At 48.4% G+C, this 25,007-nt stretch overlaps 1 protein-coding gene across 3 annotated transcripts; it reads left to right on the top strand.

Annotated features, from left to right (window-relative positions):
• The first annotated feature begins 3,169 nt into the window (after positions 1 to 3,169).
• PLAUR (plasminogen activator, urokinase receptor) lies at positions 3,170 to 17,449 on the top strand. Of its 3 annotated transcripts, XM_061173084.1 has the most exons (8): positions 3,170 to 3,185; positions 3,592 to 3,728; positions 5,325 to 5,435; positions 6,711 to 6,854; positions 13,015 to 13,167; positions 13,742 to 13,876; positions 15,850 to 15,996; positions 16,896 to 17,449. In XM_061173084.1, the coding sequence occupies exons 2-8, from the start codon at positions 3,677 to 3,679 to the stop codon at positions 17,147 to 17,149; spliced, it is 996 nt and encodes a 331-aa protein (XP_061029067.1). In that variant the 5' UTR covers positions 3,170 to 3,185; positions 3,592 to 3,676; the 3' UTR covers positions 17,150 to 17,449. The 3 variants fall into 3 exon arrangements, with proteins under 3 accessions (XP_061029067.1, XP_061029068.1, XP_061029069.1); XM_061173085.1 differs by lacking the exon at positions 3,170 to 3,185 and having other exon boundaries at positions 3,545 to 3,728; positions 6,714 to 6,854; XM_061173086.1 differs by lacking the exons at positions 3,170 to 3,185; positions 5,325 to 5,435 and having other exon boundaries at positions 3,545 to 3,728.
• The last annotated feature ends 7,558 nt before the right edge of the window (positions 17,450 to 25,007 follow it).

Raw genomic sequence — 25,007 nt, 5'->3', positions numbered from 1 at the left:
ATGTAACATAAAATTTACTATTTTAATCATTTTACGTGTACAGTTCAGTAGTGTTAAGTACATTCACATTGTTGTGCAACCAATCTTCAAACCTTTTCATCTTTTTTCAAAAATTTTTATTTTATAGTTGATTTACAATGTTGTATTCGTTTCAGGTGTACAGCAAAGTGATTCAGTTATACATATACATATGTCTATTCTTTTTCAAATTCTTTACCCATTTAGGTTATTACAGAATATTGAGCAGAGTTCCCTGTGCTATACAGTAGGTCCTTGTTGGTTATCTGCTTTTTTTTTTGGCCGCACAGCCTGCAGGATCTTAGTTCCCCGACCAGGGATCGAACCTGTGCCCACTGCAGTGGAAGCGCAGAGTCTTAGCCACTGGACCACCAGGGAAGTCCCTGGTTGTCTATTTTAAATAGAGTAGTGTATATATGTCAAGTCTCTGTCTCTCTCCCTCTCTGATTTCCCCTGAGTCTGTCTTTGGCCTCTGGCTCTATCTCTCTCACTCTCTCTCCTTCCCTGTCTGTCTCTTTCTCTGTCTCTGTCTCTCTCGATCTCTCTCCCTCTCTCTCCTTCCCTGTCTCTTTCTCTGTCTCTGTCTCTCTCGATCTCTCTCCCTCTCTGTCTCTGCACGAGATTCTCCTTTCCTCAGCCCCGGGAAGCCCCCGAAACCCATGGGCCTCGCCCAGGACCCAGCAGGCAGGTAGGAGCTGGGTGAGGCCCAGGTGAGTCACGGGGAGGAAGGAGCTGACATTCCTGCCGCTTTTCTGGGATTGTGCACAGCCCTGCCCCCTCCTGTAACACGTCACTGGACCTCACAGTATGTGTCACTTGAGAGAGAGAGAGAGAGAACAAGTCAGAGACAGAGACAGAGAGACAGAAAGAGACAGAGAGAAAGAAACAAAGACAGGCATTGAGAGAGACAAACAACAGAGACAGAGAGACAGAAAAAAAGATACAGAGACACAGAGATAGAGGACAGAGAGTCAGAGAGATAGGATGGAGAGAGACAGAGAGAGGCAAAGAAAAGGAGCAAGACAGAGAGATAGAAAAACACAGAGAAACAGAAAGGGAGAGACAGATGGACAGATTTCGGGAGACCAGAGCAGTCTGAGGTTGGGATGGGAGGGCTCCGAGTTATTTCCCTCATTCTTCAAATAAAAGAGAAAATCGTGGGGCTTCCCTGGTGGCACAGTGGTTAAGAATCCGCTTGGCAATGCAGGAGACACGGGTTCGAGCCCTGGTCCGGGAAGATCCCACATGCCACAGAGCAACTAAGCCCCTGCACCACAGCTGCTGAGCCTGTGCTCTAGAGCCCACGAGCCACAACTACTGAGCCCGTGTGCCAAAACTACTGAAGCCCGCGCGCCTAGAGCCTGTGCTCCACAAGAGAAGCCACCACAATGAGAAGCCTGCGCACCGCAACGAAGAGTAGCCCCCGCTCGCCGCAACTAGAGAAAGCCCATGCGCAGCAACAAAGACCCAATGCAGCCAAAAATAAATAAATAAATAAATTTATTTAAAAAAGAGAAAATCGTGGTCCGGAGCAGTGAGGTCATCTGGCCAGGAAGTGGTAGTGCCGGACCACACAGCTCCATATGTTCCCAAACTTGAATCTACCTTTCACTGAGAGATGCCTCCACCCACCCCAGATCCATTTCACAGCTGGGAAAAGCAAAGATTTCTGGTGTGAAGCCATCTGCCCAGGGTCCCCCAGGAGCAAGTAGGTGAGCTGGGTCTCAAGCCTCCTTGGACCAACACCCCGACTTTCTATCTCCCCACGTCATATGCATTAATATCTCATTCAGTCTTCACGCCAGCCCCAAGGGGGACCCCATTTTCCACATGAGGAAACTGAAACTTGGCAAGGAGGGTATCAGTTGACCCAGGGTGACCTAGCTAGGGAGCTGTCCTGTCCTGCTGTCATCAGCAGGACAACAGCTATCCTAAGACTCATGACAGCTCTACCTGCATCCCTATCCCACAGAGAGGAAATACAGGGCCAGAGTCTAGAGTCGGGCCCAACAGCAATAACAATGGCAGTGATGTTTTTTATTGAGCACTTGCTATGTGCCAGGCACTGTGCAAGTGCCTTGGGTGTACACTTTTCTGTCCCTAGCCCACAAGCCCTGGGAGGGAGGCGCTTAGCTTTACTTTCCAGATAGAGGACTTGAGGCACAGAGAGGTTAAGTAACCTGCCCAAGGCAGCACAGCTATTGAATAGCTGAAATTTGAACCCTCACAGTCTGCTGTCAGCCCCCACACTCTTAACCCTTTAGAAAAGAGAATTTCTTTGGGATTTTTCTTACCTTATCTTAAAATGATTACCTTAAGGTTTTGATGCATGAGTAAGAATAACAATAGTATAATGATTATTGCAGTGGTAGAGGTAGCTACTGCTTACTCATAGCCTACTACTGTTCCAGTCACACTGGCCCCTCTGCTGCTCCTAGATCTCATCAGATCTGCTCCCACCTCAGGGTCTTTGTACTCACAGTTTCCTCTCCCTGGAATTCTTCCTGGACCATCTGCCTGGACTTCTTCCCTCACTGCCTTCAGCCTCTCTTCAAATATCACCTCCTCAGGAAAGCCCTCCTGGATTACCTGGCCTAAAACCAACCTTGCCTCACTTGTACCCTTGCACCTGTTCAACCTGGTTTGTTTTTCTGCACTTTACTTATCACAGCCTGACAGCAATAGATTAGATAACATATATTTACTCCCTATTGTCACAAGGGCAGGGACTTTCCTGCTGTGTCCCCAGCTTCTGGACCAGTGCCTGGCACAAAGTAGTTCCTCAGTAAATGTTGACAGAGATTGTTGAGCCCTCCATGTGGGCCAGTGACTGTTTCAGGCATTTAATTCAACTGCATTAAATTGCTCTGACTGGGAGGGAGAGACTATTTTACCTTTGGCACTTTATTTTCCTTTTAAAAAACTTATTATGAACCTTTACAAACACAGAGGAGACAGAATGGCATATAAGTTACCTTGATATAATTGATACAGCTATTTTGCCTTTCTTTTTTCCTAAAATATTTCAAGGTAAATGCAGACATCGATGACATTCAACCTCTAAATATTTCATTGAGCATCTGTAAAATATAAGAAAAAGTTTTCCACATAACCACAAAACCATGGTCATAACAGCAAAATCTACTTTTTGGCTGAAGTGTTTTAAGGTAAATGGAGACATTGTATTATTTCATCCCCAAATATTTCAGCGTGCAGCTCTAAATGATAAAGACATTTTCCCATATAACCACACTACCGTTATCCTTCCTAACAAAACTAAGGAAAGACCTATATTATCTAATAATCAGCCACAAATTTCCCGTCGTGACAAGTTTTAATCCGAGAGGTGAGGGCCCTTGCCCATGGTCCCATGGCAGGAAGAGAGAGAAGTGGAATTTGCACCCAGGCAGCCTGGGGACAGCTGTGACTACGGCCAGCGTTGAGTCAGAGCAGAGCCAGCCCCCCTACCCCTCGCTGGCCGCGTCCTGGTAAAGGAAGTTTGCGAGGAAGGTGGGTGGGGGTGGATGACCCACGCATCTGGAGCTGACTCGCTCTTTCGCAAACGTCTGGGAGGAGCCCCCAGGGCCACAAAACTGTCTCCTCCCGGGCGCCAGACTGAGAGGTGCAGGGAGACCGCGGAGAGGAGCCGCCGCTGGACATGGGCCGCCCGCTGCTGCTGCTGCTACTGTTGGCTCAGACCTGCATTCCAGGTAGGGGCTGGGTGCCCGAATCTCTGCGCTGGGGACCGGGTCAGACGGGGGAGGGGGTGGAAGGGAGGGGGGAGGGGAGGGGAAGAGAGCTCAGAGTCTGATGACTTGGAGGAGGGCTCAGTCCCCAGCCCCTCCACCCACACTCAGATAATAATTCTCCTGCTGTCTGCAGCCTCACACGGCACGGTACCGGGCACACAGTAGACGCTCAGGAAATATTCGTTGAGCGAAGGCGCTTAACAGCAGCCGCCATGTAGCGAGTACGCTCTTTAGTCCAGGCACTCTTCTAAGCTCCTTCCTTGCAATTTCCAACTGGGCGGGCGGAACTATTTTAACCTCGTTTTACAGAGAAACTGAGGCACAGAGAGGTTAACTAACTGGTCCGAGGTCACACAGCAAGTCCTTATAAGTGGGATTCTGACCCGCGAGGGCTCCTACAGCCCTCTGCACTCTGTCAGATCCCCCCCTCCCCCCCTGCACACACACGCACACACAGACACATTTGCAAGACAGGGAGGACAGCGTCTCATTTAACAAAAGGTCTAAAGAAAGTCAGGCTCAGCGTCGCAGGGCCAGGGGCAGGGGACCCAAGGCTTGTCCTTCGAGGCGCCTTCCCTTTCACTATCCTCTAGCCGACGAGACTTCTCACCTCCTTTCTCTGGAAAATCTAAAAAGGGTTGGAAAATGAAAGGAAGTTGAGAAGGAACTGCTGTCAGGGTGCGGCAGGGCCGGGGTGGGGGGGTAGGGGCTGGGAGGTGGTTCGGTAATGAATAACTGGGAAAGCTTTCCGGACCGCGGGAGGCCTAGAATGAGTAACGACTCGGGAGGACACTCCGAATTTGGAGCGGGGAAGGGATCGCAAGGGAGACGTGATGGGCAGGGATAGGCCTTGGGGCGGAGCTAGTGGGCGGGGCCAGAACTTCGGGGAGGGGCAGTGGGAGGGGCTAACGGTTCGGGAGCAGCTAGTGGGAGGGGGGAGAACTTCTGGGGAGGCCACAGTAGTAGTGGGGTTAGAATCTCTGCACGGCTGATGCGCGGAGTTAGAAGTTCGGTGTGGACTGTTGGGTGGGGAGAGAGAACGCTGGGGAGAGGCTACGGGGAGGAGGAGAACCAGTGGGCATTAGTGGAGGGCACGGGGAACGGGGGTAGAATGTAAAGACTGGCTGGAGTTGGTGAGGCTAGAACACCCCTAGGAGAGCTCGCGAGGCGGAGTAGGCCAAGGCGGGCGGGGTGGAGGAAAGGACCTAATTGGGAGCCAGGCTAGAACGTCCACACCCGCGGAGAGGAGGGGGGTCGGAGTTTCAGGATGGGCCCGGCGCTCAGACAGAATTAAAGGGAAAGCGAGCGAGAGCTGGACTTAGGAAGGACCTGTGGACGGAGAAATAACTTTAGGGTAGAGGGTGGACATAGAACGTTGGCCTAAAGATGGTATAGCGGGCTGGAAACCAGCCTTGGAACCCAGGGGCGGGCAAAAGTGGAGCCCGAACCTGAGTGCACATGGCCTGGAGACTTGGTCCAGGTATTGGGGCTTAAGCGGGCGAGAGCGGGATCCTGGCGCCGAGCGATAACACCTCTCCTCTCCCCCTCTGCCCCCAGCCTCCTGGGGCCTGCGGTGCATGCTGTGTAAGACTACCGGGAATTGCAGGGTGGAAGAGTGTGCCCCCGGCCAGGGCCTCTGCAGGACCACGGTCCTGCGCATATGGGAAGGTGAGCTGGAGCAGGGAACGCGAGTGACAAAGAAACCTTATTTCACGAGCAATCGGGGAAATACGCATGAAAAAGACACGGAGACCGGTTACACGCCCCCAGATGGACAAGCGTTTAAAAATCTGACAGGGACTTCCCTGGAAGTCCGGTAGTTAAGACTCTGTGCGCCCAATGCAGGGGGCACGGGTTCGATCCCTGGTTGGGGAACTAAGATCCGGCATACCACTTGGCGCGGCAAAAAAGAAAAGAAAAAAAAGAAAAATCTGACAATACTGAGGTCGATGAGGATGTGAAGCTGCGGGCTTTGCTGTTAGGGGGGTAAATTGGTGCATCCACGAAACAGAGCGACGTGGCAATAGGCAATATCTGGTTAAAGATGAACATACCCTACAACAAGCAGTTGGACTTCTAGGAATGTAGAGACCCCAGAGAACCGTGGCCACACTTGCCACATGTCAAAGAATGTTCTTAGCCCTAATGTTTGTGATATGGAAAACTGGAAAGACTGAAGTCAGTTGTCAGCAGAGGAAAAACGTTACAGTATAATCACGCATTATACCCCACAGCAGCTTAAATGAAGGAACTAAGGCTGCAGGTATTAACCTGGATACATCTCAAAAATGTAAGGTTGAAAGAAAAAAAAAAAAGCATGTTGCAGAGTTTGACACCTTTTAATAGAAATAGTATCTAACAATCAAAATAAATAAACAATATACAAATAAACAATAATATATATTCTGCATACAGAGGTGTTAGAATTACCTACACCTGTGGTTGCCTCTGGACAGAGCATAAGGGAGATGGGATTTGAGGGAGGGAGGTAACCAGGAGGCTTTAACTATCTTTTAAACTTGGTTTCTTTTTTTAAAAATATCTGAAACAAATATGGCAAAATGCTAATATTTTATAAAGTTCGGTGATGAAGGCACAGTATTTATTATATCATTGTCTTATACTTTTTGGTAAGCTCGAAGCATTTTCCTTTAAAGATTCCTATCAGAGGCATCTCCCTGCTAAGATCACCAAGCTGGGAGGGAAGGGGTAGATGGATCCAGAAGGTCCCAGGGATAGTGTTATCACTAAAAGAAAGTAGGCTTCCAGTGTAGGGGGTTGGGGGGAGAGTGGATAACTCTAGAAAAGAGAGAGTTGGACTCAAGCAAGAGGAGAGGCCTGGCAGGGATCAGCCCTGGGAGCGGGTGACCTTATAACCAGGAGTGTCAGAGGCTGGTTGGGCCCAGGGGAGCCTCTGGGGTGACAATGAGACATTCCTCATAGAAGGTGATGAGCTGGAGGTGGTGGAGAGAGGCTGTACCCACCCAGAGAAGACCAACAGGACCATGAGCTATCGGACTGGCATGCAGATCATCAGCCTGACAGAGGCCGTGTGTGGGTCAGACTTGTGCAACCAGCCCAGTCCTGGTGAGTAGGGCAGCCCTCACCATCCCCAACCCCAAACCATGCCCAGCTCAGCCTCCATCATCATCCTGGTCCTATCCCTAATCCTAGGCCACCCCAACCCCAGCTCCATGCCTTACCCCGGCTCAAACCTTTCCTTATCCTAAGCACATCTCCAGCCTGGCTCCAACCCCAACTAAACCTCACCTCCAGTCCCGTCCCCAACTTCATTTTATCCTCAACACTCTCCAACTCAAACCCATCCTCCTTCCAAACACATCTCTAATCCTATCCCCTAATCAACCCCATCTCATCTCAAACTGTCCCCAATCCCACTCCCAACTACAAACGCATCCCATCGCTAATCCCATCCCATCTCATATGTGTTCGTGGGTGTGTGTGTATGTGTGTGTGTGTGGTTGTTACTTATGAGATGCAACACCTGCCTTTAAGAAGCTGCACACACACACACACCCCCACTTGACAGGTAGGTGAGGTATCTCACTGATGTTTTGCCATGTAATTTTTTTCATGGGACAGGAGATGATTCAAGCAATAGATGCTCAGCAAGGGATACAAAGACCAGAGATACCAAAGACTCAGAGTTCTTAAAGGAAGTCAAAATAGGAGGGAATCAGACAGGCTGCCGGGGGCTTGGAAAGTTCCCCAGAATCGATGATTCGTAAGTTGGGCAACAAATAAGAATGTGAAGAAACTTCCATAAGGCTTTTTGTTGAGTTTCATGCCTTTAGGCTCTGGTCAGCGTAAGAAAAAGACTTAGAAAGGCTCAAATTCCCCAAGTTCTCACAGCAGAGGAAGGGTGGGGAGCGAATGGACCCATGGTGCACGGTCAGGCAGAGATTCCTCTTTCTGGCCCTGGTGAGGAAGGAAATGGGTTAAGGCCAGTCTAGTCACAATGACGTCAGGAAGCAGAGCACCTGCCTCTGCACTGGGTTTTTTTCCTTGTCCTTCATCCATCCTGATTCCACTAGATTTTCATTTATCCTGACCTCGAACTTTCATCTGTTGGTGGGGACTGAATCAGATGTTTATTTTCAAGGAAATGACAAGAGAGGATGCCAGCTTCCTCTCTCTGTTAGATGTGCTGAAGGAAAGCACTTGTAATTGAGTCTAAATAATACTTGTAATCAGAGATAATAGTCAAAATATTTAACAATATTGGTCAGTGCCGCAGAATGATACTGACCAGTCAGAACTGGAGGCCTCTTGCTGGGCCTGGTGTTACCCCTTTAGTGGATCTTGAGGACATGAGAGTTCTAAAGACAGGTTTGCGGGGAGTTCCCTGGTGGCCTAGTGGTTAGGATTCTGGGCTTTTACTGCCGTGGCCCAGGTTCAATCCCTGGTCGGGGAACTGAGATCCCACAAGCTGTGCAGCGTGGCCAGAAAAAGTAAAATACAGAGAGGGTTGGGAGTGGTCAGGGGCCCACTTGGGCAGCAGCTGTCAATTCAGTAACTTAATAACTAATATATCTATATCGGCTTCCCCCCTTTTGTCTTTTTGGCGGTGCCACGCAGCATGTAGGATCTTAGCTCCCTGACCAGGGATCGAACCCGTGCCACCTGCATTGGAAGTGCGCAGTCTTAACCACTGGACCGCCAGGGTCCCTATCAGCCCCATGTCTAACGCCATTTTACCCTGCTTGTGATGACTAGAATAGTTGGTTAAACCACATCCTGTTCTTCTGTGATACTGGGGACACAGGAGTGACCAAGATAGCCTTGGGCCCTGCTCCTATGGGGCTCATAGTCTAGTGTGTATGTGTATGTGGGCGGGGCGGGGGGGGGGCAGACAGACCCATCACGTGACGGTGACTGCCCTGATTAGTCACAGCTGGGATGCGGAAGCACATGCAAAGTCATGGACTTTGATAGGGGAAACAGAGACCAGAGAGGTCAGAGCTGTAATAGGGAAGCACAGTCCAGAACTGTCAGGGCTGAGATAGGGGAAACAGAGGCCAGAGTGATCAGGGCTGGGGTAACTAAGAGTAGGGGCTGTAGGACCCTAGAAGAGACACTTGACTCAGGTCAGGGAAGGTTTCCTATACAGGAAGCAACAGCTAAGCTGGATCTTGAGGGATGAATAGGAGTCAGACTGTTAAAAAGACAATAGAAAGGGTTTTCCAGACAGAGGGAGCAACAGATACAAAGGCCCAGAGGAGGGTGAAAGTAGCATGGCTGGAAGAAGGAGGAGATGGGGCAAGAGGAACTGCTGAAATTGGCAAGGTCACATTATACAGGGCCTTCTAGGCTATGGTGGGGCATATAGACTTCATCTGGGGAACACTGGGAGGTCATGAAAGGGTTTCAAGTACAGAGCGTCACTATCAGATTTGTATTTTTTGACATGTTATTCTGACCTCAGAGTGGAAGAGAGGTTGGAGGGAAGGAAGGATGGAGGGAAGGTAGATGAGGGGAGACCAACTTGGAGGTGCGTGAGGTTGTCCAGATAAAGAAGAGAGTGTAGGGATTTCCCTGGCGGTCCAGTGGTTAGTCTCCATGCTTCCACTGCAGGGGACGCGGGTTCATTCCCTGGTGGGGGAACTAAGATCCCGCATGCCGCATGGTGCAGCCAAAAAAAAAAAAAAAAAAGAAGAAGAAGACAGTGTCTGTCTGCTGTGCAAATGGAGAGAAGTGGATGGATTTAAGAGCTATTTAGCAGGTAGATGAGCAGAATGTAATGATGGATTAGATGTAGGGGTGATTATGCAGTTCTGGTCATGTGGAGTCACCTGTATCAGACCAACCCCCCTGCCAATGACAGTTATAAAAGCTGGACAAATTATAAACAATTATTAAAGTCACTCAAGAGCAAGCAAATGAAGAGAGGAAGTTGAGATGCTCCGATCTTCGAAATAAGGGAAGTGCAGAAGTCGAATTCCACAGACAAGCTGGCTTTTTCCTTGAGTGCACTTGCCAATTCACTGCTCTGGAAGGGAACTAGAACGCAAATAGAAAGAGATCGTCGCTAGACTGACAAGGCAGAGGTTGGAGTCTGGGGTTGCCAGAGTGTCTGGAAAATGAGAAGTAAAATCCTGGAATGCATGGAACCACAGAAAAGGGAGTCCCCAAATCTGCAAATTTCCTTCAAGTCATTGGCAAGCCGTACATGCATAGGGTGAGACTCCAAGGAACTCTACAGAAAATAGTATCTGGGAAGCTACAGAACTGAGCAGGAATTCCAGCAGGCATATAATGCTGGGGGACCGAAGTTGCCACGTTGGAAAGAGAGGTCTCAGGCTTTCCCCTGAGACCACATCCTAGGAGTAAGGGCAAAACTGAAATAGACCAGCCCTAAAAATGCCTACGTCGGATCTTCGACAGAAAGAAAACCTAATCCTCTCTGGCAGAAGATAACATCATTTAGAGCCTTTACAAATAGTCGTGTGTGTCTGGCATCTAGTCAAAACGTACAAGGTATCCTGAAGAAAACAGAAAGGACCAATTGACCGGAAACCAAGAGAAAAATCCCACAGTAGAAACAGACTTGTCATGAATCAGATATTGGAGTTATTAGACAGGGGAACTTTAAAAGAGCTATGATCAGTATATTCAAGAAAATAGTGGAAAGGTTACTTTTTAGCAGAAATCTGGAAACCATTTTTAAAATGATTCCAACGGGAAATAAAGAACAGGAACTAAAAAAAAAAAAAAAGAACAGGAACTAAAATTAAGAACTCAATAGATGTACTGACTGGAGATCAGAAACAGTAGAGCAAAAGGATTACAGAACCAGAAGACAGGGCAGTAGAAGTATCCAGATGGGTGCCTAGATATGGAGGATCAAGAAGTCTGCCAGGATTCTACCCTGGGGGACCAGATGGGGCTATCTCAGAGACGTGGAATTCAGGAGAAGTTTGGAGAAGATGGAGAGTCTTGTTGGGGGCAGGTAGAGATTCAGGTGTCTGATGGATAGCGAGGGGACCTCCAGGAGGCCCTTGGGTATGCAGGTATGGAGCTCAGAGAGAAGTCTTACCTGGAGAGAGATTTCTGAGTTCCCAGCAGATAGGTGGAGATAAAGCTGTGTCAATGGATAAGATCCCATGGGAGAGAGTGTGTACCATGAGAAATGAGAAAAGGGCCTAAGACAGAGCCTGAGGATCACCCACATTTAGAAGAGTGACATAAGTAAGAAGAAGAGCTCACAAAGGAGACCCATGGGTGGTATGAGACAGCTATTTTGGCAGTGATGGCAATTCATGTTTTCATTTTCATGGTGGTTCATATTAGAAGTTGTGGGTTGTCAGTCTTTTAGTTATTTTTCTTTGGGGAGAGGGTGGGGAAGATCTGGCTTTGGAGGTAAGTGATTCACCTAATTACAGCTGCTGGCCTGCCAGTTGAGAGCCTTGGCTGAGACAGCCCTCTCTCTAACTTCTCTAAGACTTGGCCCAAACTCAAACTCGGATATCTGGGGTCACGAAGGGAAGGGCATGCCAGGCTTGGGAATGGTGTGAGCCAAGGCCTGGGCAGAGGGATGACTCTGGTGTTTCCAGGGAAAAGTAACTCATCCACTTGGCCTGGAACAGGAAGGTCCATGTGAGAGGCAAGGTTATCACAGATCAATCAAGTGAGGCTTTGACCTCTGACATGATTGGGTAGTGTATTAATTATCTATTGCTGCATTACAGATTGCCCCAAAGCTTAAAACAAAAGTACGCATGTATTATTTCACAAAGTTTTTGAAGGTCAAGACTCTGGGAGTGGCTTAGCTAGGTGGTTCTGGATCTTTCATTAGGTTGTAGTCAAGATGACAGTGGGCTGCAGTCATCTGAATGTGCCCAAGGTAGCTTTATTCACATGGATGATCAGCTCCCATGGCTTTGGCAAAAGTCTCAGTTCCTCACCATGTAGACCTCACGGTGGGGCTGCTTGAGTGTCCTTACAACATAGCAGCTGGCTTCCCCCAGAGCAAGTGATCCAAGAGAGAGCCAGGAAGAAATCTCAGTGTCTTGTGTGATCTAACACAGAAGTCACACACTCTCATTTCCACAGTATCCTATTGGTTCCACAGGTCAGCTCTATTCCTTATGGGAAGGGGCTACACAGGGACAAATACCAGGAAGCAGGGATCACTGGGGGCCATCTTGGAAGCTGGCTACCACAGGGAACAATAGAAGGGTTTTAAGTAATTGTTCATTCATTCATTCATTTAACAAATATTTATTGAATATCTTCTCTGGCCCCAGCCTTGTGCTGAGTTGTGTTGGGACATAGTAATGACCAAGACAGCCCTGGCCCTACCCTCCTGGGACTGAATCCATAGAAGGAAACAAACAAGCAAACAAACAAAAAGAGTGAAAAAAACAAAACAAAACCAGGGAATTCCCTGGCAGTCCAGTGGTTAAGACTCCGTGCTTCCCTGCAGGGGGCAGGGGTTCCATCCCTGGTGGGGGAACTAAGATCTCAGAAGCCACGTGGCATGGCCAAAAACAAACAAACAAACAAGCAGTGAGGGAAACAGACTTGTCACCAGACGGGGATGACCCAGAGTGGGCAGGGCTGGGATTGGGGAGCCCCGAGAGGCACCTAATCCAGCCTGGGAGGTCAAGGAGGGCTTCTTGGAGGAGGCAAAATTGGAGAAGATGACCTCTGAAGAATGAGTAGGAGATAGGGAAAATAGGGAGCGGGGAAAGGGTTCTAGGCAAAGACCACAGCAGATGCAAAGGCTGGGCAGGAGTCAGCACGTATACTCGGGGACTGAGGAAAACCGGTGTAGAGTCTGAGGGGCTGGTGGAGGGAGATGAGGCAGGAAAGGTGACCAGGACCCAGTCTTTGATGGAACTTGAAAGCCACGCTGAGTTTCTTGGATTTTATTCTGTAGGCACTGGGGACCCATGGAAGAGTGTTGAGCAGAGGAGAGGCAGGGTCAGATTTGAGTATTAGAAACATTCTTCTAGGGCTATGTGGGATGCACTGGGGTGGGAAGGGCAAGAATGGAAACCAGGAGGCCAGGGAGGAAGCTGGTATTGAAGGAGGTCTGACCTGGTCATGGAGCTGGAAACGAGGGGATGGATTCTAGAAAGATTCAGGCGGTGGGATGGGCAGCACTTGATGATTGGCTGAAGGGTGGGATAAGGAAGAATTGATGCTGAAGTGAGTCCTCAAGGAAGCTGGGTCTCTAGGACTCTCCCCATGGAGTCTCACCCTCCTAATCCTCCCCAAACAGGCCAGGTTTCTACCTTTCCCCGAAGCCGTTACCTCGAATGTTCTTCCTGTGCCTCGTCAGATCTGAGCTGTGAGAGGGGCTGGGACAAGACCCTGCAGTGCCGCAACCCTGGAGAACAGTGCCTGGAGGTGGTAACCCACCAGAGCCTGGAAGGTGAGCCCCAACCTGCCAGCAACTCCCCCTCCCTGCTTTGCTTCTCCCCAAGGCTGCACTTAACAACAACCCCCAAATAACAGGGATTTAAGCAAGGTAGAAAGTTAGTACTCACACAGAAAGTCCAGTGATGGGAAGTCAGGGCCACTAGGACAGTTCCACAGTCACCAGGAACCCAAACGTCTTCTCGTTTCTTACATATTGCTTCCATTCCCAAGATCACCTCATAGTCCAAGATGGCTGCCTGAGCTCCAGCTCTCATGTCCAAATTCCAGGAAGAAGGAGGGGGGAAAAGAAGGGGCAAAAGGGGGGCACCCCTCCTTCTGTAAAGGTTCTCCTTTCTAGAAGTCCCATAAAATCTTTCTACTTAGATCACGTTGACCAGAACTTAGCCACATGACTATACCTATGGAGACTGGAAATTGTGTCTTTTGGCTAGATATATGGCTGCTCCCAATAAAATGAGGGTCCTATAATAAAGAATGAAGCAGAGGATGGACAGAGGACTGCTACCATGGGCAAATCCAATCTCAGCCCCTCATCAACAATCTGACCTCCTCCTCTGCCCCCACAGAGAGTCCAGGGGATGAGCGCCACTCCCGAGGCTGTGGCAACCTTCCTGGCTGCCCAGGCCCCACTGGCTTCCACAACAACCACACCTTCCACTTCCTGCGGTGCTGCAACACCACGAAATGCAATGGGGGCCCAGGTAAGGGGCAGGGGACCTGGCGTGAGGCCTGGGATTGGGGTGGGGAGGTGCACTCAGGCTGACTGCTGCTTGCTTGAAGGGAAACCCCTCCTCTCTGTTTCCTCCTCTGAAAAATGGACCTATCAAGCCCTTTCTCAAAGAAGGATTTTGTGGGAATGCAATGAAACTATCAAAGCTTCACCAAGACCTGTGCTTTATGCTTCTATGTCCTCTTGAATCCTTCCACTGCTGACCAGCCTGGTGCAAGCCACCATGGCCTCTCACCTAGATTGTTGCAATGACCTTGCTGGTCCTCCTGCTACCCTACAGCCAATGTTCAACACAGCAGCAAGAGTGATTTTTTTTTTAAATAGATCTTCATTGGAGTATAATTGCTTCACAACACCTTGTTAGTTTCTGTTGCACAACAAGGCGAATCAGCCATATGCATACACGTGTCCCCATATCCCCTCCCTCTTGAGCCTCCCTCCCATCCTCCCTATGACCCCTCTAGGTCATCGCAAAGCACCGAGCCAATCTCCCTCTGCTATGCTGCTGCTTCCCACCAGCCAACTATTTTACATTCGGTAGTGTGTATATGTCGATGCTACTCTCACTTCACCCCAGCTTCGCCCTCCCACCCCATGTCCTCAAGTCCATTCTCTATGTCTACCTCTTTATTCCTGCCCTGCAACTAGGTTCATCAGTACCATTTTTTTTTTAATTCCATATATATGCGTTAGCATACGGTATTTGTTTTTCTCTTTCTGACTTACTTCACTCTGTATGACAGACTCTAGGTCCATCTACCTCACTACGAATAACTCAATTTCGTTTCTTTTTATGGCTGAGTAATATTCCATTGTATATATGTGCCACATCTTCTTTATCCATTCATCTGTCGATGGACATTTAGGTTGGTTCCATGTCCTGGCTATTGTAAATAGTGCTGCAGTGAACACTGGGGTGCATGTCTCTTTTTGAATTATGGTTTTCTCAGGGTATATGCCCAGTAGTGGGATTGCTGGGTCATATGGTAGTTCTATTTTTAGTTTAAGGAACCTGCATACTGTTTTCCATAGTGGCTGTATCAGTTTACATTCCCACCAACAGCTTAATGTAAATCAAATCATGTCACTCTTCCTCAGTCACTTCAGTGCCTTCCCCTTGCTTTTAGAATGAAATCCAAAGACTCTACTATGCCCTCTCTAATCCAGCATGTGTCTGTCTCATGGCCTTTGCACATGCAGTACCCTCCACCAGGAACACCTCTCCCCCAGGAGTTCACCTGGCTGGCTACTTCTGATTCGTTAGGTCAAAGCACTGTCCTCAGGGAAAATTTCCCTAACTCTGCCCTTCAATATAATCTAGATCCTTTGTGTTATTCTGTCTCTGTAAATCACTACTGTCCAACAGGACTTTCCATGGTGATGGAAATGTTCTGTATCTGTACTGTCGGATATGGTAGCCTCTACTATACATGGCTTTTGAGCACTTGATATTTGGAAAATGTCTCCTTTTTATAAAAATTTGTCCACATGTCGTGAGTTTTCAATTGTTCTTTTAAAATGAACAAATACATTTTTAAAAGTCTCTTGGTTTTCATTTCTAATGCAGTAAATATCTATAGATATGACTGACATAAGCAATAATTCTTTATTATTTAATATTAATTTCAATGTCAATGTAAACAACCACATGTGGCTAGTGGCTACCATATGGGACAGTGTAGCTCTAAATCGTAAGTTCTCTGAGGGCAAGGACTGTTTCGTCTTACCCTGTGTCTAGGCAGGTGGGGGCTCGTGGGGAGCTGGGAGTTGGAATTTCTCTCGCAGGCCCTAGAAAACCCCCCAAAAGAGGGTGCTGTTCCAACGCCTGACCACAAGAGGGCTCCACGACATCTAGGGCTGAGAGTTGGGAGTCCTGGGGAAGTAATGCTGTAAACCGCGCATGCTAATTTCTTTGGTTTCTGTGCCACTTGGTCTTCTTCCAAGTCCTGGAGCTTCAAAACCTGCCACTGAACGGCTTCCAGTGTTACAGCTGTGAGGGGAACAGCACCCATGGATGTTCCTCCGAAGAGACTTCCCTCACTGACTGTCGAGGCCCCATGAATCAATGTCTGGAAGCCACTGGCACTAATGGTGAGCCATTAGGAGGCTGGGAGAGGATACTTATGGAGGGGATGGGGGGTTCTGCAAGAGGTAACTTCCCATGAAGCTGGACTTAATTGAGGTGGATCATCCTTTTGGAGAAGGTGGGACTTCCTTCAGGAGGGTGCAAATTGTAGTAAGAAGTTAGGACTTGTTCATTAGGAAATGTATACTTGGGCCACAGAAATGTGGATTTCTTTGGGGGTGGGACTTCCGTGGGTGGTTGGGACTTCCGGTGGACCTCCCAGGATCCTATCCTGTGAAGTTCTGGGCAGGTTCCTTTATTCCAGAGGTTCTCAAACTTTGGGGTCTCAAAATTCCTTCACGCTCTTAAAAATTATTGCTTATGTCAGTCATATCTATAGATATTTACTGCATTAGAAATGAAAACCAAGAGTCTTTAAAAAATGTATTTGTTCATTTTAAAAGAACAATTGAAAACTCACGACATGTGGACATATTTTTATGAAAGAAAAAAAGGAGACATTTTCCAAAATGAAAAAATTGAACGAGAAGACTGGCATTGTTCTACCATTTTGCAATCTTTTTAATATCTGGCTTAATAGAAGACAGCTGGACCCTCATATCTGCTTCTGTGTTCAGTCTGTTGCAAGATCACATGTCCTAGGGTTTCTAGGAAACCCCTTGTGAGAGCAAAAAACATTTGTGAGAGCAAGAAAAGGCAAATGAGGTTTTAGCATTGTTACAAGAATAAGTTTGACTTCACAGATCCCCTGGAAGGGTCTGAGGGAACCCCAGGGGTCCCGGGACCACACTTAGAACTGCTGCTTTCTCCGGGGGTACCCACCACGAGGTAGTATGTCACCCAGTGAGAATTCCAGTCCCAGGCCCGAGAGCTGGGAGTCTCACATGGTCTTCTCTCTCCTCAGGACTGGGGAACCCAAGCTACACCATAAGAGGCTGTGCAACCCCCTCCTGGTGCCAAGGCCTCCATGTGGCTGAAGCTTTCCGCCTCACCCATCTCAACGTCTCTTGCTGTACTGGAAACGGCTGTAACCATCCAGCTCTGGTTACCCAGCCCCCCACGGGGGGTGCCCCCCTGCCTGGCCCTGCCCACCTCAGCCTCTTCGTCACCCTGCTTATGACTGCCAGACTGTGGGGAGGTACTTTACTCTGCATCTGAACCCCACACTCCCACTGCCCTGGCTGGATCCAGGGGATCCCTTTGCCCTTCCCTTAGCTCCCAGCCCTACTGACTTGCTGTGTGACCTCAGACCAGTGTGCTCCCCTCTCTGGGCCTTAGTTTTCCCAGCTGCCAAAACACCTATCTCAGAGAACTGTGAGAATCAGAGGAGAAAAACTAGAGGAAGGCTACAGGCCAGCAGGCGAGAGCTCTTGTGATATTAATATTGTTGCCGCTATTATTATTAATTAATATTTGTTTTATTTAATATTTTGTACTTAAATAAAGATTTTTTTATCAGTGAACAAAACCAGATCTGCCCTTCTCCAGAGAGGATGATTGGGGGACACCTGTCCTCAGGCTCCTGGAATTAGGGGTCATATTGTAGGACGCAAGCACTCGAGGTCCCAGCCTTGGGAGCTGTCCCATGCAGCCTTCCACCCTAAGCCACCTCCACATCTATTTCTGGGCTCCAAATGCAACCTTCCAACTCACTCACCCAAGCACTAACCTTCCAGTCTCTTCTCCCACATCCAAAGGTCCAGACTACTTTGTTGTTCTAAGGAGACATGTCTGCATTTCCTAGGGGGCTCTGAGATAGGAGATGACTAGGAGATGACCCCTGGATGCCCTGCAGTGAGGGGAGTAAAGACTGGACCTCATTCCCCTGCTGCTCTGGGGGCAGGAGATAAAGGCTGGGCTATATTTCCTAGGATACCCTCAGACAAACTGAGAAAAAGACAGAACTACCATTTCAGTGGGACTCTTTGAGTACCATGGCAGAATTCATGTTTTCCATGGTTCGCTGAGGCAAGCCCACAGACACAAAATTACGTTCCCCTGGGGCCCTACGGCTGATGAAGAAAAAGGACATTTTCCGTGGTATTTGGGGGTAGGTGAAGGACAGGGTTTCTTTTCTTTTTTTTTTTTTAATTTTTATTTTATATTGGAGTATAGCTGATTAACAACGTTGTGTTAGTTTCAGGTGTACAGCAAAGGGATTGAGTTATACATATCCATGTATCTATTCTTTTTCAAGTTCTTTTTCCATTTAGGTTACTACAGAATATTGCACAGAGTTCCCTGTGCTATACAGTGGGTCCTTGTTGGTTATCTTTTTTAAATATAGTAGTGTGTGTATGTCAATCCCAAACTCCCAATTTTCCCTCCCCCCCGAGGGACAGGATTTCTTTTTTAGGATCTCCTCAAATCACATATCACCAACTGTCTCTGTGGTCGCCTAAAGGGATGGGGTCAATATCACCACCCCTTGAGCATGACTGGCTCTGTGACCGCTTTGGCCAAGAGAATGTGGTAGAAGTGACGCCATGCCGTGCTCTGGGCCGGGGGTTTCAGAAACCGTCCAACCGTGGGGAAGCTGGTTTCTGGGTCAGAGTCCTCCTGCACTGAGCCTGCCATGCTCTGGGGACACCCACGCTACTCGTGCGTGGATGCCACGTGAAGAGAGAGCCCCAGATGTTCCAGCCATCTCAGCCCACACACCAGCCAAGTGGGTGAAGGAGCTACCCTGGACACGGCAACCCCAGCAGATGGAATGTGCAGGAGACCTGAGAAACCCAGCTGTTTTCATTTCCTAGGGCTGCGGTGATACATTACTACAAAGTTACAAATGCAGTGGCTTCAAACAACAGAAATTTATTATTCTCTCCACTTCTGGATACTAGAAACAAAAAATCAAGGTGTTGGCAGAGCCATGCTTCTTCTAAAGTCTCTGGGGAAGAATCCTTCCGGGCCTCTTCCTAGCTTCTGAGGGTTGCCGACGATGCTCGGCAGTCCTTGGCTTGTGGCTGCATCACTCCAGTGCTTGCCTCTGTTGTCACGTGAACGTCTTTCCTGTGAATATGGCTGTGTGTCTCCAAATCTCTCTGTCCTTATAAGGATACCGGTCATTGGATTTCGGGGCCCACCCTAACGCAGTTTGACCTCATCTTAACTTATCACATCTACAAAGACCCTATTTCCTTATAAGGTCACATTCATGGAACCTGGGGGTTAGGATTTCAGCATATTTTGGGGGGACACAATTCAACCCACACCACCAGCCAACAGCCAGCACCAAGGTTTCAGATATGAATCAGCTCATCCATCTCCAGCTGTTCAAGCCAGCCCATTTTGGCCCCAGTCCATTGTGGAGCAGATACTCACTGATCTCACTAGGCCTTGCTCAAATTCCCAACCCACAGAAACATAAAGAGGTGGTGGTTTTACATAGCTGAGTTTTGGAGTATTTTGTTATGCTGCAATTGTTGGCTGAAACAGTCACTTGTTCGTTTGTCTGTTTTTTTGCTAACTTTCCCCACTAGAATCTCCATAAAAGGCAAGCCCTTCTATTTGCTCACTACTGTATTCTCAGTACCTAGATTAGCGCCCAGGACATGGCAGGTGATGAAGAAAGGAGGGAGGGAAGGAAGGAAAGACTACATCTTCTGTGGTATCTTACAACAAAACCTGGGCTAGAGCTATATCTCCCATGATGCCCTAAGGCAGAGATGAGGCTAAGGTGACATTTTCTGAGATGCTTCATAATTAAAATTGAGGCCAGTTTCACCTTTCCCGTGATGCCCTACAGCAGAAACTGTGTTACTGAATTAGATGGGAGGCCCCCCCATCTTGGGGACCTAACGGAACCAAAGTCCCGCCTCCCACCCAGCCTCAACCCTGTCCTTCAGGAAGTTCTTTCCCGCTCAGGTTCTGCCAATAACGAAATTGAGTTTGGTGCAAGCAAGACAGGTTTTTATTCAATGGCCCAAGAATGGAGAAGGGAAGCTCTGATTACAACCGGGGCAAGCTTTTTATAGAAAAAGGTTATTGGGGATGGGGGTCTTTTGTCATCCTGATTCATGGAAATGGGTGGTGATTTCCCAGAATGCAGTTCGTGCCTTTTTCTGCCCTTGTACGGCCCTTGAGTGTCTGGGTGGGAATTGGGTTGAACCAATATGGCCCGGTGGGCAGAGATCTTATTATTACAATGAGATGGTAATGAGCTGTAGAGCAACCTTTGTCCCAGTTTTGAAGTTCAGTCAGCTTATACCAATGTCTCATGGTTAACGCTCTCTTGTTCCTGTCTTGTAAACACAGCTAGAAAATACAGATACAGTCAGGTTTTTTGCAAGTTTGCCCAGAGTGAGGTTTTTATTAGAAATGGGAGGGGGTGGGGGGTGGCTTCCTTACCTCCTTGCCTAAGATAGGTGTACATGTTCTATAGAGAGAGTTTAAGTGTGGGTTAGGGACCCTCAGATTGCTCCCCTGGGTGACAAGTGGAGGCTACGATTGCATCCATCATGATACCCCACAGCAGAGATTGGAGGCTAAGGAATACATTTCCCGTGATGCCTTACAGCAGAAATTGAAGCTAGGGCTGCATTTCCCAGGAGACCCTATGGCAGAGATTGGAGGCTAGGATTGCATCTCCCATGATGCCCTACTGTGGGGATCAAAGGATGGAAATACATGTCCCATGGTGCAGATATTGAGGCTAGATAAATTTCTCAGAATGTTCTACACCAGACCTTGTGATCAGGACCTCATAGTTAATGGTTCCCAAGTTTTTGTTCAGGGATCTCTGTTGCAAGAAATAAAATCTGTTTAAGCTGACTCAAGCAAAAACGACAGCTTTATTGGAAGTTTAGATCCAAGCAAGAGCTGGGTCTCTGGGCTGCACCAGGGACAAGAAACAGAATTGAAAAGCTGTGTGAAATCAATGTTGTCTCTGTTTTGCAAAATCTCTCTGTCCCTCTGTGTCACTCTCTCTCTCCTACACTGAGTGTGTGGTTTCCCTCATGGGCTGGGCTTTCACTTTATTTTTGTCTCTTCACAGACTACCTTCTGCTTCAAGCATAGTAGCCAAATATGCCCTTGAAATGTCAAGAACTACTTTTGTCTGGTTCTAAAATTTTAATGGACAGACTCTTCTCTGGTGGGGTCCAGTTTGGGTGAGGGCTCTGCCTACGACCTCCTCTGCTATGGCCAGGGAAGTTTACATCAAAGCCACCACATACAGTTGTTCAGGTTGTAAACAGGCATCCACTGGTCAGGCAATTCTCATGGTAAGCAACCCACTTGGCCAGAGCTGAGAAAACAACCTCTGTGAGAGAGATCCTATCACAAGGATGGGGGAGCAATTGAAAAAGAAAACTACAACTTACAGTGTTTTAATCTGCAAGCAGGGCTGCCTCCATGTATTCTATGTGAATCGCAGGCAATATGGTAGCCAGGGCTGTATTTAAGAGGACACCCAACTCAAAATGGTTGAAACAAAGAGGAAATTGATTATCTCACAGAACAAGAGCTCAGGAGTTAGGGCAGTTCCTGGGTTGACTTATTCAATGTTTCCATTATGTCCTGAAGGATCCATTCAAGCTTATCTACCTCGTGGCCTTAAGATGGCCACTGCAGTTCCAGACATCACACCCACATTCAGAAGCAATAACAAAGGGCCGTCTCTTCTTGGGTGTCTTTTTTAAAGCAAAGAAAGCTTATCCCAAAACTTCCAGGCTGACTTGCCCTCCCCACATTTTATTCGCCTGATTTGTTTCATACCCCCATGCCTATAGCATTCACAGAAAGGGGCATGGAACCACAATATTTGGCAAAGTATATTCAGACCCTACTCCTAGGGCTTCCTGCACATCATCTGGCTATTAAAGAAAGGTTGATGCCTGAACAAAATCAGGATTCTCTTAGGAAGGAACAAAGGAGGAGGGAATGTGTATTAGGAAAAAACACCCACCCAGTCTTCCTCCTGTAGAGGGAACAACTCAGTTCTTCCCTACTGTGTCTTTCTCCTGTGTGTCTCCTTTATTCTCACACTACTACCACACTCACAACACTTCTGGTCACCAAATGTGGGGGGGGGGATTCCCCCCAACCAAGCAATCCTCTGTGACACCTTCTGGTCAATTCTGACAATACCTACCTGGAAATAGCGTCAGATCCCACAGATTAAGGGCTCAGTCCCACAGTCCCCACTTCAGATGACAACTGAAAGTCCAGACTATGCTCCTGACCAATCGGCTACAAATCAGAAGTTCCCATGACCCCCTCTTCAGGTTTGATTAACCTGCTAGAGGGGCTCACAGGACTCAGGAAAACAATTACTTACCTTTACCAGTTTATTATAAAAGGATACGATAAAGGATACAGAAGAACATCCAGACGGAAGAGATGAATAGGACAAGGGGGCACACAGCTTCCATGCCCTCTCTGGGCATGTCACTCTCCCAGCACCTGCCTGTGTTCACCAAACTAGAAGCTCCCTGAACCCCAAACTATTGGGATTTTTATGGAGGCTTTATCACGTAGGCATCATGGATCATTAACTCCATTTTCAAGAGAATGGGGATCAGGGCTGAAAATTCCATGCTTGTAATCATAGTTTGGTCTTTTCGGTGACCAGCCCTCATCCAGGAGTCCACCAAATGTCACCTATTAGAAAAAGAGACACTCTTATCACCCAAGAAATTACAAGGATTTCAGGATCCCTGTGTGGGGAACTGGGGTCAAAGACTAAATATTAGAACAAAAGATTCTCCTGGTGTTCTTATCACTTAGGTAACTACAAGGGTTTCAGGAGCTCCGTGCCAGGAACCAGGGGCAGAGACCAATATATATTTCTATTATCTCGCAGAATAATGCTGAGAAAACAACTAACAAACTCTGAACCATCCCTAGACTTCAAAAACTCAAGAATAGTCAACCCACGGCGTGCAGCCCATCCCCCCAGAATAGCAGGCACGGCAGTTGTCTCCCCAGTGTCTATTTCTGTTTGAGAAATCTAATTTCACCTCTGACCTGGTGGTAGGGGGAGCCTGTGGCTCATATCTGATTTAACCAGCTTAATCTCATCCCCTGGCCATTGACATTGGTTCAGTGATAGGCAGGTGGCATCATCTGGACCAATGAGACACAATGGAAGGTTTTTGGGGGGCTTCTAAGGAAAAATATTTCCTCACTCGGCTGAGGGAGCTTCTTCAAGTTTCTCCTCTGCTCAGTCTCCCACAGTCTGACTCTCTCAGTCTGTCTGTCTTTTTCTCTCTCTACCCCTCTCCAAATTTGAGGGAAAAGTGTGGCCCCAGAGGTATTTGCCAGCCATCCTGCAACATGAAGGGACTATTTACCTTAGGACAGACAATTTTGAAGCCAGTCATGCCCAAGACTTTTTTTTAAAAATAAATTTATTTACTTTATTATTTTTATTTTATTCATTTAATTTTTTTGGCTGCGTTCAGTCTTTGTTGCTGTGCGCGGGCTTTTCTCTGGTTGCGGCGAGTGGGGGCTACTCTTCGTTGTGGTGCGCGGGCTTCTCATTGCGGTGGCTTCTCTTGTTGCGGAGCACGGGCTCTAGGCACGTGGGCTTCAGTAGTTGTGGCACGTGGACTCAGTAGTTATGGCTCATGGGCTCTAGAGCGCAGGCTCAGTAGTTGTGGTGCACGGGCTTAGTTGTTCCGTGGCATGTGGGATCTTCCCCGACCAGGGCTCGAACCCGTGTCCCCTGCATTGGCAGGCAGATTCCCAACCACTGAGCCACCAGGGAAGCCCCCCCAAGACTTCTTTATATGTGAAACAATCCTCTTTTCCTTAACCCAGTTGGGTTGGATTTTCTGTCACTGGCATGAAAACCCTAATGGATAAAGTACCCTGGAGTAGGATAAGGACAGGACCACCTCAGGTGGAAGAAAAGGTGGGACCCAAAAAAGACAGATGAGAACCAAACCAACATCCCACAGGGTGCCCTGCAGCTGGAGCAGGAGACATTGGTTAGAGCCACGAGCAGGGGACCTATAGGTTCTTGGGAGGAAAGATAACCCTTAGCTACCCCCTAACCCAGTATCCCAAATCCAGGTTGGACACCTCTTTCCCACTTATCTTAACACAGAGAACGTGAGCCCTGGGAAGATTAGAGATTATCCAGCACGACACCTCTTTCCCCAGTTTACAGAAAGGTAAACTGAGAATTGAAAAGGAAAGGAATCACTTGGAGCTGTGGTCCTGGGGACATAGAGGTTGATGGGAGCTTGGGTCCCAAGGACAGAAAGGATGCTGGGAACCATGGTCCTGGGGATACAGAGGTTGACGGGAGCTTGGGTCCTGAGAACTCGGCACTGAGGACAGAAGAGGTGCCGGGAGCTGAAGTCTATTGGAGGACCTGGATGTAGGATTTTTTGGTAGTGATGGAGATAAAGAGCAAGGATTTTCATAGTTGGCATATCCCAGTTTCCCTGATTGTCAAATGGTGGTGGGAGAGGTTGAGGTCTCCTACCTTCCATGGTTTCTCACTCTTCCTGGGTCCTAAGGGTGATAATCCTGCACCAGGTCTACAAGGTCCCACAGAAGTGGGCTCAGGGAGACTCACCTCCCAGGAGGGAGAAGGGACTCAAGTCTGGAGAGGTGAGTCAGCACCAACAATGGAAGAGAAGCGGGGAGAGCACACAGAGAGACAGGGACACAAAGAGAGACTGGGGGTGGAAGAGCAGGGAAGCAGGGTGGGGAAGCTAGATGCTAGGGCCTGGGAGGGGTCCACCGGAGCCTCTCCCTCCGGGGAATGATGCAGAAACACGGAGTTTCCGGGTGAGGACAGGAGGGAGGGTGAGACCTGACCCCAGCCCAGCCCAGCCCTGCCCTGGGAGATCCTGGACCTGCCCAGACAACAAGCTGCTGCCTTCCTCTCAAAGTGGCTCAGCTCACAGCCTGGCACATGACACTTTCACCCTCACACTCACCTGTCCACAGAATACCTCTCACAGTCACCTCTCCCATAGCCCACTCCCGTTCCCTCCACGCTCACACCTTCACCTACGCTCCGCCTCTGGAATATGTGCACGCCCCCGCCTTCACCTCC

Source organism: Eubalaena glacialis, chromosome 18, assembly GCF_028564815.1.
Source record: "Eubalaena glacialis isolate mEubGla1 chromosome 18, mEubGla1.1.hap2.+ XY, whole genome shotgun sequence".
Lineage (NCBI taxonomy): Eukaryota > Metazoa > Chordata > Mammalia > Artiodactyla > Balaenidae > Eubalaena > Eubalaena glacialis.
This window is presented reverse-complemented; position numbering and strand designations above follow the sequence as displayed.

Bases quoted from the DNA above. Each gene is read 5' to 3' on its own strand.
- PLAUR (XM_061173084.1), top strand. From the start codon at position 3,677: ATGGGCCGCCCGCTGCTGCTGCTGCTACTGTTGGCTCAGACCTGCATT. The intron at 5,436-6,710 runs GTGAGCTGGAGC...CATTCCTCATAG, and splicing joins GGTCCTGCGCATATGGGAAG to AAGGTGATGAGCTGGAGGTG. The intron at 13,877-15,849 runs GTAAGGGGCAGG...TCTTCTTCCAAG, and splicing joins GAAATGCAATGGGGGCCCAG to TCCTGGAGCTTCAAAACCTG.